Here is a 19,225-nt window from a genome sequence, read left to right on the forward strand (position 1 = left end):
GTCCATGAAATAAATACAGCAGGTTAGAGGGAGAGAGAAGCTGCTTGAAGTTTATTCATAAAGTATAAGGAGGCACTCACTGGACCTGGGCTTTTTTTTTAAACTCCTCCTTTCCCTTCCTTTCCACCTAGCTGAGATTCTTGCTTGCTCTCCTCTGAGAGTCCTCAGCTGATTTTACTAGCCTCTCTGCTCTCTGCTATAATGAGCCAAAGACCAAGGAAGTGAAGTGAAGGCAGTTCATCTCAGAAGGCCCTGAAGGATCCTACTGAGGCAAAAGGCCGGACTCTGGTCAGTTCAGGTCGCTGTGGAGCAGAGAAACTGGTGTCCTTCTTGGAGTGCTGCCTTCATCTCCTCAAACTGAGCCAACTGGCAGGCATCCTCCAGCCCCAGCCAACGGTAGGCTTGGTGCTCGTGGGAGAGGCGGACCTCCACATCGCAGTCCTTTACCTCTGCCAGCCAGTAGATGACAATTTTAGGCTTCTCCCTGGCCACGTAATTGAGCTCCCTTCTGAAGCCCTCAATGATGGTCAGCTGGCTTGCTTCTATGCCTGCTTCCTCCTGGGTCTCCCGAAGGGCTGTTTCCAAGTCACTTTCTCCTGGTTCCACATGGCCTGGTGAGGAAAAAAGAAGAGGAAGCAAATATAATCATCAACAAAGCTAGATTTTCCAGGTCAGATGATTTAAAGCTGGGGTCTCTGGTGACTTTTCTAGGTGTTGCTAGGCTTTGGCAATATCCTATACTGGCGGGGAATAGGGTACAGGACAGGGAGGGTCTGGCTGTGTGGTGTCTGGGCAAGACCCTTCCCCACCCCAACTTCGCTACAGAGAGTGAAACAAACCATACATTTGGCAAGTCTGGTCTAGAATGCTGCTCCTCGATGTGGAAGAATCGGCCTCCCCCAGACCTCTGCTCTATTTTCCTCTGGAGCTCTCTTCATCCCATGTTCTCAGGGAAGACCCTTCCCTGGGAGACCTTAACGTGACTCTCCCAAGGAGGAGTGGTCCTTTCTTGCCAGGTGGGAGCTGGCTGAAGAGGGAGGTCTTCGCTTATAGCCCACAGTGAGGACTTAACACTGTCTGCAGTTGGTGCCCGAAGTCCCAGGGCCAACGGTCAGGCTCTAAACCCTATACCGAGGCACCGGCAGCTGTTTCCAAGTAGCTATCAAGGCTCTTCCAAATTGTTTTCATCTTTCTAACTGAGTAAGGCCAGACTCCAGTTTCATAGGGAAAGTCCTGATGGGAACTTAGACTAAGGACAAGCTGAGAGCCAGTTCTAAGAAAATTTGTTGGCAAGGACCAAACCCAAGCAGACAACTGCCAAGAAACTGTTGTAAGAGAACTTGAAGCTCTGCAGACTGGAAGCAGCCCTCGGCTTTGCCTCAAGGCCCTCCCTGCAAATTCTCAGCTTGCCCAAGGGGGCCAAGAAGGCCTGGGAGGGGTCTGGCAGCCTCGATCAACACATGGCTTCAACAAGTTGCTGGGGGCCTCCTGCTTCGGGAGCTCCTGGGAAGCAGGAATTCTTAACTGTTCTCTTCTTAGCTCAAAGACAGGGCTACATCCTAGTCTCCTCCTTCCCGGGGGTCCCCAGAGCAGCGCCCCAGTCAGCTGCTGCTGCACAGCTCCCACAGAAAGCAACCAGGAGTCTGGACTTAAAATTCCATTTCTGTCCATGGCTGCTGGGGCATTTTCTCTGGAAGCACCTCCATATAGCTGTGGACACAAAGATAGGCAGGTACTGCATCGGGGGAGGCAGGTGGGAGGGATGCTGGTGGGCAGAGAGGTGACGCTGATTCGGGATGCTTGACCTTCCCTCAGAACTGTGTGCGAACCTCTGAGCACACCCCACCCAACAGCATCTATTCAGCATTCTGCCCAACAGTGCTAAGATGGTAACTTCTCCCCCGCCTAAGGCAGGGAAAATTCAGAGATTTCCTTTGAAATCTTTCATTGACAGGCACCATGCAGTGTGACTCAGGTGGTCAGGAGGCAAGTGTGAATATTCCTATTCATAGTATTGGTGACACCTCTTTTTTTATTTTTTCACTTTGTTTCTTCCCAGTGGAACTCAAATGTGCCAATTGTTTTTCCTGTTCCCACTTCCTTGTTCTCCAACCTTAAGATGTTAGTCGCTCAGTCGCATCCGACTCTTTATGACCCCATGGATTACAGCCCACCAGGCTTCTCTGTCTATGGAATTCTCCAGGCAAGGATACTAGAGTGGGTCGTCATTCCCTTCTCCAGGGGATTTTCCCAGCCCAGGGTTTGAAGCCAGGTCTCTCAAACTGCAGGCAGATTCTTTACCATCTGAGCCGCCAGAGAAGCCCTCCTCCAACCCTGGAGGAGCCTTGCTCACCTCTCCCCCACCCCACTTCCCCTTAAAGTCTCTGCTCCCTTCTGTCTGGGGGCTGTTCTCTCTTAACCTGTAGCCCAGGAATGCCCTGGCCTCAGGGTCCCCAGCGGCCAGCTCAGTGCCTCTTCTCGTTCCCCATCATTCACTGGAGAGGCTGACGCTCTGGTGACTGAGACAAGGAAACCTGGTATTCAGTCTCAGAGTTCTATTTCGATTCTTCTCTGGCCTGGCATGTAGACCTTGTATGCAGAAAGAACCGAGAGCTTCTGCCCACACACCCACCTCCTGCTACACAATCACCGGGAAGCAAGTGCTGTAGGGTGCCTGGCAGCGTGGATTTCTGAACAGCGCCTGGCATCTCCCCACAGCCCACCCCCTGGCCTCCCACCTTTGGGAGGAGTCCAGTGATGAATGCCATCTGATGCCTGTAGCAGTAGAAACTCAATTGCAGCGCTGTCCACCTTGGGGATGAGGCGTCTTCGGAAGATGATCAAGCCACATGCTCTCAGGGCCATGGTCTATCTGAAGGCGTAACAAAGATGTGCCAAGTTACACAAAACAGGAAGATCCATACTGAGGAGGCCGGAAGGGGGCAGCACTCTGGTGCCGGGGAGTCACACAGACCAGCTAACAGTGACCTCATCACCTACATGCTGAGGACCAATGTGGAGAAGCCAGGAGTCAGATACAGGCCTTTGTGTCTAACTGCAGGCCCCGGCCTCTAGCTGGTAGTGTGGGTCTGTCCCAACTTTTCCGGGTCTCTTTGCCAGAGCAGGGCCCATGTGTGTATGTAGAGATGGGAGATCCTCAGGTGCAAACTCACCAAAACTGGAGAGCTGCTGGGAATGGGAGAGACGCAGTACAATGTCATCATCAAATCCACAGTCCCATTTCCCTCAGCCTCCAGCTTGAGACTCTGGAGCAGAGAGACCCCAAAGTATGGTTTCTTTGTATCTTTTAACTTCTATCATTTATTTATTTTGGGGTATAGTTGATTTACAATGTTGGTTAGTTTCTGCCTACAGCAGAATGAATCATTATACATATACCCACTCCATTTTAGATTCTTTTCCATATAGGTCATCACAGAGTATTGATTAGCATTCTCTGGGAAACAATGTGGTTTCTGATGGCTTAGAAGGGTCACTTAGGAATGGTGGCTTAGTGTTCTAAAAATTTACTGGTTTTTTTCAGTCTTTTATGTTTTGGAATGTGATACATTCACATGGTCCAAAATTCAAAATATAAAGGGGCACCCATGGTAGAAAGTCTTCCCATCCCATCAGAGGCGAACTAGCAGAGTGGTCAAGAGTATGAACCTGGAGCCTGGGTTCAAATTCAGGCTCTGCCACTCATTCACCATGTGATGGGCTGGCTCCTAAGGCTGTTTCCTCAGCTGTAAGACAGGGTAATGACAGCTCTGCTCTAAAGGGTTGCTGTGAGGATTACACGACTTAACTTTGTCAAATGGTTTACAACAGTGCCTGCTGATTAATAAGCACTCAATAGACTTCAATAGGCACAGAAAAATGTCTGTGCATCATTAATACCGTTTTCTGGAGGATGAGATTATGGGGAAACTTTCATTTTCTGCTCCATATATATCTGTATTATTTGGAAATTTACAGAGAACATTAACTTCATAATCAGCCATACAATAACAACAGAGTTTTTTTTAGTCTTTTCCATTTAGTCTTCTTTCCACTGCAGGAAAAAATGTCAACAAAAGACAGGAGGGACTTCCCTGGTGGTCCAGCCTTTAAGACTCTGAGATTCTACTGCAGGGGGTGTGGAACTAAGATCCTGCATGCCATGCGTGCAGCCAAACACACACACACACCCCAAAAAACATGGAAGATCCTTTCAGTAAGGCCCTGCTAAAGAAAAACTTGTGGCATTTGTTCATGCAGCAAATATTTATGGAGCACCTACTATGTTTCAAGTACTGTGCTTGGCCTTTGCCTTTGCATGAATATAGAATATAGTTTATAGTCTAGTAGGAGAGGAAGACTTTAAATAGTTAAGCAAATTTAAAGACATTTGTCAATAAGGTCTGTGTTCCAAAGGGAAAATGTATGATTGGAAACTTGACCTTGCCTGAGGGATCAAGGTATGCTTCCTACACTTGATCTTAGCCAACAGGCCGAGAAGCGATAAGGAATGCTTCCTGAAAGAAAGGTGTTTGAGCAGAGAAGTAAAGGATGAGTAAAAGGTAAACTGGCAAAGGGAAGAAGGAACATGTGCTCCAGGTAGGGGGAACAGCATGGACAAGGGTTCCCGGGTGAGATGGCAGAACTGGAAGAAAACCGGGTATCTAAAGCACAGCTGAGGTCTGAGAGACTGGCCAGGCAGGCAGAGGCCCGAGCTGCAGGGCCTCGTCTGCAGGATTCCAGGGCCGGAGAAGCAGCAGGTGCTCCTGGGTGGCACAACTGATGCTGAGAGGAGTGGCTGGAATAGGAGTGGATGATCTCCATGGCCCCCATGATGCTGCTCAATCAAGATGAGCTTCCCTGGCGGTCCACTGGTTAAGCATCTGCCTTCCAACGCAGGGTTCAATCCCTGGTTGGGGAACTAAGATCCCACATGCCGTGGGGCAACCAAGTCCATGTGCCACGACCACCGGGCCTGAGCTCTGTGGAGTCTGTGACCCTCAACAAGAGAACCCCCGCACCACAGTGAAGACCCAGTGCAGCCAAAATAAGTAATTTTTTAAAAAATGAGGTAGAGACAAATGTGCTGCTTGTAAAACACTTTTCAGACACACTAAGTGGAAAAAGAGTGGCTCATAACAGTATGTAAAGTGTGGATCCTTCCGAGTTTAAAATTCATATATAAACTGCTATCAGGGCTTTTATTAAATGTGGTGTTCTGCTCCCTGGTCTCCCAGGGAATAAATACATGCTAAGGACTTTATTCTGGAAGCCAGAAGGAACCCTGTCACCAAAGAACTAGTGAAGGAAGATTTCAAATTACTGGTTACAGGTTTAGGTAGGAATAGGTACCTGATCCCAGACCTTCCTATCGTGATGCTCAGAAAGCATCAGCAAGTTACAGGTGTAGGGTACCTTGCCCCTGCTTCGAGTAGAGTCCCATGAGATGGATGTTGGGACAAGCTTAGGGATCCAAGGCTAGAGTGCACAGTGCCCGGCCTAGGACAGGAAGCCCCTGGGCATTCTTTCACACCACTGCCGTCACCAACGCTGCATGAGGAAACAAAGATGCCTCCATGGGGGCCAAGAGAGACAAGCCTGCGGTGGCCATGTGGCACCACCGGGGAGAGGGCAGCAGGCCAGCACTGTCCTATGGGGAGGAGGCTTAGGTTAGTGACAAGGGTGCACCCTACCAAAACTGTATCTCAGTAGATACCTGTATTCAGTGGTGACCACAGATAACAGTCAGACCAGAAGAGCTAGGATCAAGAGCCAGGATCAGACAGATGTTCACTTTCTACCTGTGCTCTGTACCCAGAGAGGACAGAAAGGCAGAACTCCTGTTCGTCCTCCAATCACTTGGCTTGAGCCAGCTGAACTCTACAGTTTCTCCTTCCTTCCCCATCCATGCAACCATCTCCTTATCCTTTCAGCAACAACTCAGATGTCACCTCTTCTGTGAGGCCTTCTGGCTTCTAATCCCTCCATCTTCTGGGCCTTTAACATGGCCTGAATAATCTACTACTGTCATGTTTGATAAGAGAAACAGAATACTATAAGAATTCAGGGTAGGGAATAGACCTTGTCCAATCAGGAAGTTGATGGAGAAACCCATGTACCTCTGTCACCTCCGCATCTGGTGTTAGGCCTGAAGTCTCTGTAAGCCGGTGAGGCCAGCAGCTGGAAAGGAAAGCTGACTGTGAAGTGGGAGACTTCTGTCCACTGTCTCCAAGCTCATTGACTCGGGTGACTTGCAGGAGAAGCTGGAGCCCTTTGCCATAGAGCTGAGCGTACACCCAAGCCGGGACTTGGAGCAGCTGAAGGAGGTGATGCAGTAGGAATTGGGGAGCTGCGGGCCTGGGTGCTGTCCTGCACCCCAAAGTGAGCCAGCAGATCAGAGTGTCCAGAGGTATGTCCTGCCACCATGCCCGGGATCCTGCTCTGTCCTTCAGTGGACCGGCTGCTACTTCACTTCAGCCTTCCAAATCTTGCACAAAATTCTCCTGAGGTCAGCCCTAACCTGGAACTATCCAGGAAGGGACTCCTGGGAAACTCAGTTCCAGCTTAGCTACATGGACATGGTACAAAGCTGTCACAAGCACGCACATCTAGCATGGTAAATCTCTGCACCTCTGGCAGGTAAGAGCCAGACTGTGAGCTGTCTCCTGGGACCCAGCACAGCAGCTCTCAACAGATGTTCACTGACTCAACAGAACTGTCTCCCCACCTCCCACTCAAACAAATGCTCAGGTTCTGTTCTGGGACTTTGGGAAATAGCCCAGTGTTTTCCTGAAGAGTGCCATTTACATAAAAGTCAATGGAGCTATTGTTGGAAGTTTTCTGTTTTTCTGGAGACCGTGGAGCTGAAACTGTCCTGGGGTTTTAAAGTATCCAGATTTCTTTCTTCCTCTCTCTCTCTCTCACAGATACACATACTCACATTCAAAACACTGAGTGGATTCAAACCCCAGGGGGTTAAAGAACACAGCATCTAATATGCAAATATGCCTGCAGCCAGATTTCGGAGGTGAGAACTCCAGGCTGACAGCAGGCAATTCACACTTCAGCAAAGTAGCAAAGTGCCTTAGGTGGTTTAAAAAAAACCTGAACAAAACCCCCTCAGTGTCAGCAGAAGGTTCCAGAAGCTAAGGAAAAGTGCTCTTGGCTTTCTCTATAGATACAAATCCCTCACCGCCTAGGAGGTTGAGGACTTAGGTGCCAAAAAATAATTCACAGATAAATGTCTATACTGATGTGTTGTGGTCCAATATTTTCATCAAATTAATCAGAGTGCTATTGCAAGCACGGCTCAACCACAGGAGCTGTCACAAATGTACCTTTAGAAAGAGCTCTCCAAATCCTCCTGCAACCTGTTCCTCATAGTCTAAAATCCCTCTAGCAGAAACAGTATTTCATCCCACCATGTTATCAAGAATCTACCCCATGCAATGTTTTTTTTAATCTTTTATAATGCTCAAGACAACTCTTCACAATAAGCATTGTTACCTCCAGTTTAAGATAAGGAAATTCAGATTCAAAATGTTTAAAATACTTGCCCAAACGCCTAACTGGTCTGTGAATCCTGAGATTTGAATCTAAGTAAAAGCGAAAAGTGAAAGTATTAGTCATTCAGTGGTATCTGACTCTTTGCAACCTCATGGACTGTAGCCCTCCATGCTCCTCTGTCCACGAATTCTCCAGGCAAGAATACTGAAGTGGGTACCCATTCCCTTCTCCAGGGAATCTTCCCAACTTAGGGACCTAACTTGGGTCTCTTGCATTGCAGGCAGAATCTTTACCATCAGAGATACAGGGAAACCAAGTCTAACTCCAAAGTTTGTATTTTTTCCATTATACAGCTTTGCTTACCATGAAAGAGCAGGGCGTAGGGCACAAGTGGCCCTGAGGATACGAAAATGATTTATTAAATTGCTTCCAGTTCCAAAATTCCCACACTTTGATCTACATTCATTTGGAGGATTTTAAAGATGTCTAACTGGAATCCTTTTCACAGAAGTTTTAGTGGAAGGCTGACATAGATGAAGATCCTGTTGCCCAAAGACAACCCTGGAGGGGTAAAGTGTAGTCTGATGCCCCTAAACTTTGTCTCTCTGATAAAGGTTTCTATGCCTCTGCTTTTCTTTTGTTTTGTTTTGTTTTTCTGGGAAGCTGGAACCTATAACCACACGTTCAAAACCATACCCAGTAGCCTGAGGGTTCTCAAGCACCAAGTATTGGGGACATGCTTGATGCCAACCTTGGACAAGCACACAAGTAACTAACTTGGGGCACTCGTGTCCTGAAAATTTGCCCAGGCCACTCCACTATGAGAAGGAAGGTCAACTCTGCCTACCCACAAGCAGCTAGCTATGTGACTGCTCACCTTCTATTCACATCGCACATCATGATGGTCTCTTCTCCAATTCTCCTAGTCCCTTCTTCCCTTTCGAAGGAGTGAACAGAAATAAGGCTCCCATCTTTGAATAAAGCAACAACAACAACAAAAAGATAAAACTAAAAAAGAAAGAAAAGAAAAACCCCCAACTACCATAAACTGATGAGCTGAGACAAAGAAAATGTTCCCTCAACCTCACCTTTACCTGGACATCTGCCACTCTCTGTTTCAAAGACTAAGCTGCTGCGTCATCTTGCTATCTTTGCTGTTTGGCTGAGGGAGGAAATGGGAGATTTCACCTGTAATGACATGAATACTGGCTTCAAGGATGAAGTCAAAGTCAGACAAGGTTGGGACAAAAATCGTTTCTGGTGAAGGAGAACTGTTAAGTGGCCTATTAGTGCCATCTGCTGTACAATTTTTGCTTTCCAGCAAACATGGGGAATTCTAATACTAGAGCCTGCAAGGATTCATTCTCTCATCTAATGTCTGTTGAGTGTGTCCCATTCGACAAGCAGTGTGACAGGACTGAAGAGTAGATAGGAAGCTGAATACTAGTCAAAGTGGAAGGTATTTAAACAGACAAGTCACTAGATGTATTTTGTGCATCACAAAGGTATGTGTAAGATGTAAAGACAGCAAAGACGGAATGATTATCTTTAGGTCAAGGGGTACTTCCATAAGGGTTTTAAAGGATGACTACGAGTTTGCTTGCTTGCTAAGTCACTTCAGTTGTGTCTGACTCTGTGACGCTATGGACTGTAGCTCTCCAGGCTCCTCTGTCCATGGGATTCTCCAGGCAAGAATACAGGAGTGGATTGCTATCTCCTCCTCCAGGGGATCTTCCCAACCCAGGGATTGAACCCCCTTCTCTTATGTCTCCTGCATTGGCAGGAGGGTTCTTTACCACCAGCGTCACCTGGGAGGCTTCCCTGGTGGCTTAGACGGTAAAGACTGCCTGTGTTCCAAGTATTTTCATCCCTTCTCAGTCAAAAACAGAATGCACAACACAGAAAAGCATGGCTGGCTTTGCAGTGAGAAATACTTAGCTCCCTAATTCAACAGCATTTTATTTTGAGCAACACACTTCTCTAAGCCTCCTTTTCCAAATAAGGAAATACCAACCTACTATTAACAGTTGTTGCAGAGTTTCAAATAATGTATACCTAGGGTCTGACATATCAGAAGTACTAGATATATGTCACACTTAAGCCCTGTATAAAACATCATCAGAAAGCTTCTCTGTTATGTTTTAATGACATGCTCTCAGCTTTCACTAATAGTTGAATAAAAAAATGACTTTTCATATTTTCTGCAAAACTGTCAGTGAACACACTGTTCATCACACCATGTACATCCCTGACAGCCCCCCAAGATGTTTTAATATAGCTACTAGAAGAAATTTCACTCTTTTGAAGAACAAATTGTTTCCTTAATTATTAGTTATTTAACTGACAAGTTTTGAACTAAATTGGGCACTCAATTACAGTACATCTACTGGTTCCATTGGCTAATATATTTTCTTATTTCTAGTATGAAGATAATAGCTACCACTTTTGGAAGAGCTACTACTTGTCAGGCATTTTGCCAAGTGCTTTACCTTCATTATTTCACTTAATTTTCACAAGAACCCCATGAGGCATTACTCCTCGTTTTCAGAAGAGGAAAAAGAAAATTACAGCTCAGAGATGAGTCTGGGTAGGGACTCAAAAGCAGATCTGCCCACTCCTAACATCAGTGCTCTCAACCTGGACTCGACACCAGCTACCTTTGGCTATTTGATTGCATTCAACTTCTTTAATGTCATTCATATATTTATTTATTTTTCCCCTTGAGAGATATAATAGATAAATAAGGTCCAAACTAGGCCACAAGGAAAAAAGAAGTTTTTAAATAGTAAGGACTCTCCTGTGACTTCTGTTGTAACTGTCACGATAGTATCCATTCAATAAAGGAAGTAATTAGAAAATATAAAACCTCTCTTGGAAAGTAGGCAGGGTTTAAAGAGTAACAAAGTTAAAACTGAGGCCCAAGGAAGGGAAGGTATGGCGCTAGGGTGGCTGGGCCCCACACCCGGTACTCTGGGTTTCCGACGACCTACCCGATCACCACTCGTTTCGGGACAAACAAGGCTCGCGGGGCCCCCAAAGGGTCTCCCTCCCTTCTCTCTGCAGCGGCTGGAGTCTGGCCTGCCCGCGCCCCACAGCCAGCTGGAGAAAGGCAGGTCCACGACCCTACAGCGACCGGAGGTTAGTCAGCTGCAGACTCATTGCTCCGAGCCTCAATTTCTCCGCGGAGAACTAAACCCAGTAATCCCTCTTTAAGGCTACTCACCCCGAGTAGAAGGAGGCAAAAGGCGGACCTTCGGCGAGGACTGGCAGTCCGTCGACCAATCCCAAGAGCTGGGTTGCGCTTTAGACGATCAACTGCTCGGGGCGGAAGGATCCTGGACCCGCCTCAAAGGTGCGTTTCTCTCGCTTAGAACATCGCGAGATTTTCATTTCAGTGGAACGATTGGTTGAAGGGCGGAAAGTGAGAGTTACGCCCACTGTTTCATCGGGTTCCTGATTGGCCTTCTAGAAGAGAAGGCGGTCCACGTCCACGCGTTCCCTCGATGCTCATTGGTGGACGGTGTGGGACTGCCGGCGCGCGGGCGTCGGCGCGGGCGTTCGAACCGGCGCTTGGGGGCGTTGCCATGGGGATGAGGCCTGGCCGCAGGCTCCAGCTTGTGAGCTGAGAGGGTTCCAGTCGCCCGCCTTGGGGCTTTCTCCTCTAAGCGTTGTCTTCAGTCTTCAGACAAGGTTGACCGAGGAGGAATTTGGAAGCCTCCGAGGTGAGAAATGGCGGAAGAGAATCAAGGCGGGTTGGCCTGGTCGAGAGCCTTAGTGCATGCCTCTGCCGGAGAGGGTGAGCAGGGCGCCCGCCGAGCGCGTGAAGAGGCTGGCAGTTGTAAAGGAAACCGGGAGTTGACGTCTCCCGGTCGGCCGTTCACCCACTCGCCTACCCTTCTTCCCCACTTCTCCCGTGAAACTTTTTCTGAGTCTCGGAGTCTTGCTTTTGGACCCATAGCCCTGACTGGAACCTCTCTTAGAGTGCTTCTGTTCTGCCTTGGATTATTTGTGTACTTCCGTGAACCGCGTTCTTCTCCCTTCTCCCATGTAATTCTGAAGTCTCTGAGGCAAGGCAAGCATCTTGCATGATTCACACATAGTAGATTTTTCAGGAAATATTTGTTGTGTTGAGTTTAAGTCACCACAAATAGATTGGATTCCTCTTTATGCCCTGCCCCGTTTTTCCTCATTTACAGAGATTATTTTTTAATTTTTATAGAACTAGGAGGAGGGCATTCTAATCTCATATGCACAAGGACCTGGAAGTTCACGGTTGGCCTTTCCACTCTGTGTGAAATGGAGAACTTTTTGGTTGCTTACTGGAACTCTTCCTACCTTATGGCTTTTAGTCTTGGTCTCCCAGTTTTTATTGAACTTTCTCTTAGTGTTGCTTAAAACAAACCCTTCTGTTGTTGCTGTATGCCAAGAGACATAATCTCAGTTTCTTAGTGACCCACAGCTATTGTCACATTTTCAGTGTGTTTTGGAAAACGTTTTATTTAAATCCTTTTCTCTTTTGTATTTGTATTCTGCTTGTAGTCTACTTGAGCACATATAACAGCTGCTCTGGTAGCCTTTCCATTTATCAGGTGTCCCTGATAGAATTGTATTACCAAGACTGTTGTTTCGTTTTTAACTCATAAGACTATATGTTGCCATTATGCTTTGTTGATTCTTATATCAAAATCATAGCTCAATGCTGACTTTAATAAAAGGATTGAAAAAAGTTAGGTATAGCAGTTCTGTTCTTAATTACTTTCCTGTGAAAGTTTGAGTAAAACCTTATAGTTAAGCCACAGACCTATGACATGTAATGGAAACCCGACTGGGGATTCAGAGTTTGGTCTTGGCTCTAACTTACTCACTATGGCTGGCTTTGCAGGTCATTTAGCTCTTTTAGATTTCTCTTTTTCCATGTGGAAAATCAAAAGGTTAAATTAGAAGTCCTGTGGCTCTATTATCAATTTAGTCAAGCAGTTGTTGGCAGGTAGAGATCACACACTCAGCCTTCCAGAGACCATACAGCTGGAGGTAATTAATAGCTACCATTATTGAGCATTTACCCTGTGAAAAGCACTGTATCAAGGGCTTTATATAAATATACATTTTTCTTAGCATAGTACAGTATGTACTACCCACATACCACTTCATTAAAGACTTTTGGTTTCTGTTGTTAATGAAAATCTTTAACTATTCATAGTATGGCCTTGGAGCAAACTAGGGTATGGTTCTCTTATCTTCCAATTGAGGAGGAATAGCAGTTTCTTTCTCTGGACTCCACTTTTGTTGTTTGTAAAGTGAGTTGAAATATTCTTCTCAGATCTCTTCACTTTAACTGATGAATTAATCCAGTTTCCTGTGCTCGCTCAGCAACCCTATTCATAATTTGTTCAGAGTAGGTCGTCAACAAATTTTGTTAAATGAGTGATGGATTTCTACTTCTTGTACTTTGAGTGTTGTAGTCATTATATACTTCCCAAGATGATGTCTCAAGGACTTTGATGTTCATCATCCTATTAAACAAGAAGACTTTTCTATAAGCATAATCTAATAGGTACCATTCATATTGGAAAAATTCAGTTTTCCACCAGTATGTCTTTTTTCCTGTGTAGGGAAAAACCACATGTGTCAGGGTTCCCCCTCCCCACCAAAACAATTTTCTGTGACACAGCTGGGTGTTCTACAATTTACCTCAATCCAGCACTGTTTACCTGGAGGTAGTGTCAGATCCTAGAGGTTAAGGGCTTAGTCCCACAAGACTGCTCCATACCACTTCAGACACCAGTCACAAGTGGTAAGTCCTCAGATACCCACAACTTCTGTCAGATTTGACTACGAATTGGAAGTTCGCAAGCCCCCTCCTCAGGTTCAGTTAATTTGCTACAGCAGCTCCCAGAACTCAGAGAAACGCTGATGTTTACCAGGATGTTAAAGGATATGATAAAGGATTCAGATAACAGTCAGATGAAGAGGTCCATAGGGCATGGTCTTGGGAAGGTTTCAAGTGCAGGAGCTTCTGTGCCTATGGAGTTGGGATGTGTCACCCTCTCGGCATGGATGAATACACCAACCCAAAAGCTCTCTGAACCCTGTCCTTTTGGGATTTTCACAGAGACTTCATCATACAGATGTGATCAGTTATTAACTCCCCTGCCAGCCCTTCCCCCTTCTCTGGAGACTAGGAGGTAGTGGCTGAAAAATTCTAAGCTTCTCTTTGTGGTTTAGTCTTTCCATCCAGGAGCTGGCCCAGAGCTGCCACTAAGAGATACTCCTAGTGCTGTTATTGCTTGGGAAATTACAAGGGTTTTAGAAGCTCTGTGCCAGGATCTCAAGGCAGAGACCAATGTATATCTCCTATTCTTACTCTTAGGTTTTTTTTTGTGTGTGTGCTTATGTTATTTGATTGCTTATTTAGCACTTTATTACATTATCCCAGCTAATCCTCACAAAAGCAAAAATCTCTTCCAAGTCACTATCATTTTCTGCCTGTTTAACTGCAGTAGCTTCCCACTGATCTCCCTCCCTCCATTTCTGCCCGTTCTCTGCAATCCATTCCACCACAGAACTGACAGAGTAATCTTTAAAGATCATGTCCTTTCCCCTGCTTAAGATCCTCCAAAGACTTCCTGCTTCACTTTAAATTCCAGACACCTTTAGGTGGCCCACTGGACTGCATTTGATCTGTCCCCTACCTTTCTGTTGTCATCTCATATAACTTTCTCTTTCATCTACTGTGCTAGAGCCAAACTGATCTTCTCTTGATTGCTTGCTCATGTCATGCTTTAGGGCAACTTTAGGGCCAGTGTGTTTGCCTGGTATGTTCTTTCTCTTGATCTTTACATAAATGACTCCTTCACATTATTTCAGATTTCACCTCAAATATTCTCTTCTGAATGAAGTCTTCTCTGATCATCCAGTGTCGAAGTAGAATCTTCATCCTGCTTAATTTTTTTCATCACACTTGTCACTATCTGAAATTATCTCGCTTATTTGATTATTGATTATCTCCTTCCATTAAAATAATAGCACCTTGAGGGCAGTGACCTTACCTGTTTTGTTCCTCAATGTTTAGAAAGAGCCTAGCTCATAAAAGACCTTCAAGCTATTTCTTGAGTGACTAGATGAAAGGTTTTTGTTACTGTGACCATAGCTTTGTCCATAGCAATTTGTTTGTGTGATAGGAACTTCTTTCATTTTCTTGCTCAGAAGTAGTGAGTCAAGACACCAACTCTGCTATAGTTTTCCTAAGTAATCAAACTATGCCTGATACAAAAGTTTTACTACTGGTGACTGCAAGTGGTATCAAATGCTTTTTTATAGTTTTAAAAATAGTGCAGGGATATTTATGCATTGAATAATTATTGTATGTTTATTATTCCCAGGACTCTTTAGGTTCTAGGGATAAAAAGATTAATAAGACACATTCCTTGACCACAAGATGCTATTCTAGTGAAGGAAATAGACATACTCATAGATAATTATAACAGAATGTAGCTTCAATAATAAAAATATGCAAAAAGTATGATACGAACATAGAAGGGAAATCCAGCCACATCTGGGGAGACCAGAAAAAACTCATTTGTGTTTTAATCAGTGGGTAAGAGAAAGTTAAAATGAGGTTCGATGAGAGTCAGAGGAGGCCATTTAAGAGTACAGTGTGAATAAATGCAAAGATAACAGTCTAAGAAGTTGACTGAACTGAGGAGTGAGGTGGGGAGAGGAATGGGCTAGACTGTAGACCTTGTTGTTGTGTCTGACTCTTTGCGGTCCCCTGGACTGACCCGTACCAGGCTTCCCTGTCTTGTACTATCAGTTTGCTCAACTCATGTCCATTGAGTCAGTGATGCCGTCCAACCATTTCATCCTCTGTTGCCCCCTTCTGCCCTCAATCTTTCCCAGCATCAGAAGCTTTGTAGGACATGCTAACAAGCTTGGATTTTGGCCTTTAGATAGGTGACAGGATGCCACTGAAAGGTTTTAAATAAGGGAGCAGCATGGTCATAACTATGCTCTCAAAATAATGATCTGGTTCTCTAGTGCAGTCGATGGCTTGGAGGGGGCAAAACTGGAGGTGAGGAGAGCAGTTAAGAGGCATGTGATGATCTAGGTGAACCACCATCTGAGGCTGAACCATTCTTGTGGTAGTAGGAATGAGGATATCTAAGGGGAGATGCGACAGATACTTAGATTAAATTGACTGGACCTGTTGATTAGGTTTGGGATTAAAGGAGAAGGAGTCTAAAGATGCTTCCCAGTTTAGCTCTGAGTGACTAGATGTTATTTTGTCACTTACCTCACCCCAACCCCCACTTCTCCAAGGCACAGAGAAATGGAGGAACAGATTTCGTGGGGAGTTAATGAGTTTAGTTATTGACAAATAGTTTGGATGTTCACTTTTGAGGATATTTTGATGATTATACCTGCATATTTTTGCTGCAGGTTGGAGGAAAAGATATTTGTAAGATGGTTAGTTTTATTGTGAGGTGAGATAAAGTTACACTGAAATTCTGAAAGTAGCTGGTTAATAATATTGCACGATATTCAGGCCAAAACGACTAGAAGAGATTTCACAAGCAATGAGGAACAGTAGTGTGTCTTTTATAGTCTTTTAAGTTACCTGCTTATGTTGAGATTTGATAGGTTAGAACTAGTGGTATAGAATTGTGTAGCCAACATACAGATATCTTATTGCTGTCAAAACAAATTCATATAGCTGTTTTTAATAAATTATCTCTGCATTGTTTTCATTTATATAAAGCGAGGTGATAATTGCCATCTCATAAAAAGTCTTCCAAGATTAATCAAGTAGCATAATTAATTCAGTTCAGTTCAGTTGCTCAGTTGTGTCCCACTCTTTGAGACCCCGTGGACTGCAGTACACCAGGCCTTCCTGTCCACCACCAACTTCCAGAGTTTACTCAAACTTAGGTCCGTTGAGTCAGTGATGCCATCCAGCCATCTCATCCTCTGTCGTCCCCTTCTCCTCCCGCCTTCAGTCTTTCCCAGCATCAGATCCCAATGAATGGAATTGTTTTAATTGTTCTTTGTTTTCTCAGCATTGTTCCTTTAGAAGTTATTTCTGGTGCCATTGTGGTAATAGTTCCCAAGAGAGTATAACCCTGAGTAAAAGAAATCTCTTATCATCTTAGTAATTTATAAAACTGTAATCATTATTTTTCTACAACAATATCTTTATAGAAAACCATAACTATATATTACATAAAGTTATTTAACAATAAACAATATAACTATATTGTAATAGCTATTAACCATGTGGGATATATTTTATGATAAGTATTTTATAACTGCCAAATGGCAACAAATCTGAAAGTGACCAACATCTACAATTGGATTGTACGTGTGCGCTGTCTCTTCAGTGGTGTCCAACTCTGTGCGACCCCGTGGACTGTAGCCCGCCAGGCTTCTCTGTCCATGGGATTCTCCAGGCTTGAATACTGGAGTGGGTTTCCATGCCCTCCTCCAGGCATCTTCCCAACCCAAAGATCAAACCCATGTCTCTTACATCTCCTGCACTGGCAGGTAAGTTTTTTACCACTGGCACCATCACAATTGGATTAGGCCAAGGTTTAAAAAATAAAACACTGAGTTTAAACCCTATATTGGTTACCACCTGTTCCAGGGAATTATTTCAAAATTAAACCTCTATATTTAGAGAGAGCAGTACTTGCACTGTTTTAAAATAACTGAGTCCAACAGTTTTGTTATGCTTAGAAACTTAGAAACTTTAAAGTGTCATAGTGGGGCTCTTGAATGAAATTGCGGTAATTGCAAAGCATTAGCTACTTAACCATAAACCTTGAAACTTTTTTTTTTCAGTTGCAAAAATAATCTTTCACAAAGTACTTTTGGGTATAACTCATATGATTTGTATCCCAAAATTCACATTTAGCCTTAAGAATTACATTAGGAATCATATATTCTTATCCCTTTGCAGCTGTTGTTTTAAGCAGGTGTCTAGTATCCCTTTCTTAAGACCAGTGGTCTATAGATAGAACAATATCTAGAGCTTGAAATAACTTAATTCCCATGTTGGAGGAAGAGTATATACTCTACTAGCCACCTTTTAACCTCCCACTGGCAATATTGAATTCTTGTGTTCTTAATTAGGGATCTTATGCCTATTGTAGGGTACACAAACGTCTTAATGCAGTTTCATTGAGAACATTGGATTTGTGTTGTATGCAGTTACTAACAGTACTGTGTGACTTTGTTTTTTAAAGTGATCATTATTACCTAGGGCCAGATGGATTGATGGTTTAGTACTACACATACTAAAAAGGCATTTACTAAAAGGCTTTGAAACTTTAAATGGGTGAGTTGTATGGTATATGAATTGTATCTCAATACAGTTGTTATCTAGATAAGTATTTTTTAAGTGGCTATTGTCACAATTTAGGGGAACTCAGATAAAGAAATACTTCTTGGCAGTCAGAAGCTATTTTAGTCCTTGTATAATATTTCACATCACCTCTGTATTAATGAGAGCATGTAGTATGTTCTAATGCCTGCTGACCTGCCTATGGAGTCCTTTTCTTTCAGAAACAGTATATTCATTTAAAACATATATAACTCAGTAAGTAGAAAATGGAAAACAGTAAGGTGTTTGAAAAGACCACTGAGGTTTAGCCTATCAAAGCTGTGTGACCTTAGGCAAGTCACTTAATCATTCAGAGCCTCATATACCATATAAAATGAAGGTGTTGGAGCAGATCCTAGTTCTCAAACTCTGATGCACACAGGGCTAACCAATTAATGGAAATGAATAAAGTTGGTGGGTATAAAGAAATAGGGAGCAGGGGGACTATGGTGTATAGGGTAATATATGTCCTTCTAAAGAGTAGAGCCATAACTTAATTTTAATTGTTCCTGCTTTTTAAATATTGCAATTTAAAAAAATTTTAAACATTCAAGCCAGACTACAAGGTGTGAGGAAATCCTTCATGGGCCTAGTATTATAGACTTTGTTGTTATTGTTCAGTCTCCCAGTCTTGTCCAGCTCTTTGCAAGCCCATGGGCTGCAGCACGCCAGGCCTCCCTGTCCTTCAGCCACCTCCCAAAGTTTGCCCAAGTTCACATCCATTGCATTAGTGATGCCATCCAGCCATCTCATCCTCTGATGCCCTAGATCAGCTATAAACAGGATGATCTCTGTTGACTGGGAAAGCTGTAGGATTCTTTTTTTCCCCCTTAATATAAATATTATGTGATACATTCCAAAGGGTATTATGAAGCATATATATGTAAGTTACAAAGCATAATACAAAATGAATAAATATCTAAGACCTAGCAGATAATGTCCTGTATTCTCTTATGTTCACCACTTTCTTGCTCTTCCATTGGAAATAGCCATTATCCTACGTTTTCTATTTTGATGCTTAAATAATGCAGTGGATTTGCTTGCTTTTGAAGCCTTCAGTTCAGTTCAGTTCAGTCCAGTCGCTCTGTCGTTTCCAACTCTGCAACCCCATGAGCTGCAGCACGCTAGGCCTCCCTGTCCAACACCAACTTCGGAGTTTACCCAAACTCATGTCCATTGAGTCGGTGATGCCATCCAACCATCTCATCCTCTGTCATCCCCTTCTCCTCCTGCCCTCAATCTTTCCCAGCATTAGGGTCTTTTCCAATGAGTCAGCTCTTCACATCAGGTGGCCAAAGTATTGGAGTTTTAGCTTCAACATCAGTCCTTCCAATGAATATT

General features: G+C 44.2%; 2 protein-coding genes across 14 annotated transcripts in view; one reads left to right on the forward strand and one right to left on the reverse strand.

Moving 5' to 3' along the window:
- Positions 1–23: 23 nt before the first annotated feature.
- On the reverse strand, positions 24–10,867 carry NUDT2 (nudix hydrolase 2). 11 transcript variants are annotated; one of them, XM_043927556.1, is made up of 6 exons: positions 10,497–10,723; positions 8,601–8,694; positions 8,384–8,477; positions 7,557–7,595; positions 2,739–2,872; positions 24–611 (listed from the first exon to the last, which is right to left on the reverse strand). In XM_043927556.1, exons 5-6 carry the CDS (start codon positions 2,863–2,865, stop codon positions 295–297), a joined length of 444 nt encoding a protein of 147 aa, XP_043783491.1. In that variant the 5' UTR covers positions 2,866–2,872; positions 7,557–7,595; positions 8,384–8,477; positions 8,601–8,694; positions 10,497–10,723; the 3' UTR covers positions 24–294. The 11 variants fall into 11 exon arrangements, with proteins under 11 accessions (XP_043783491.1, XP_043783490.1, XP_043783488.1 ...); XM_043927555.1 differs by lacking the exon at positions 7,557–7,595 and having other exon boundaries at positions 8,601–8,668; XM_043927553.1 differs by lacking the exon at positions 7,557–7,595 and having other exon boundaries at positions 8,595–8,668.
- A 230-nt stretch (positions 10,868–11,097) lies between these two features.
- The window catches only part of KIF24 (kinesin family member 24), a 64,525-nt gene continuing 56,397 nt past the window's right edge, over positions 11,098–19,225 (forward strand). For all 3 annotated transcript variants that reach the window (XM_043927299.1, XM_043927301.1, XM_043927300.1), the window contains exon 1: positions 11,098–11,228. The gene's annotated coding sequence lies outside the window, so the exon portion shown is untranslated. The remainder of the gene's footprint in view (positions 11,229–19,225) is intronic.

This window comes from Cervus elaphus, chromosome 16 (genome assembly GCF_910594005.1).
Source record: "Cervus elaphus chromosome 16, mCerEla1.1, whole genome shotgun sequence".
Taxonomy (NCBI): domain Eukaryota; kingdom Metazoa; phylum Chordata; class Mammalia; order Artiodactyla; family Cervidae; genus Cervus; species Cervus elaphus.

Excerpts from the sequence above, each read along its gene's own strand:
- NUDT2 (XM_043927550.1), bottom strand. The coding sequence starts at position 2,865 with ATGGCCCTGAGAGCATGTGGCTTGATCATCTTCCGAAGACGCCTCATC. Across the intron at positions 612-2,738 it reads TCACTGGACTCCTCCCAAAG|GCCATGTGGAACCAGGAGAA; the intron begins GTGGGAGGCCAG and ends TTTCCTCACCAG.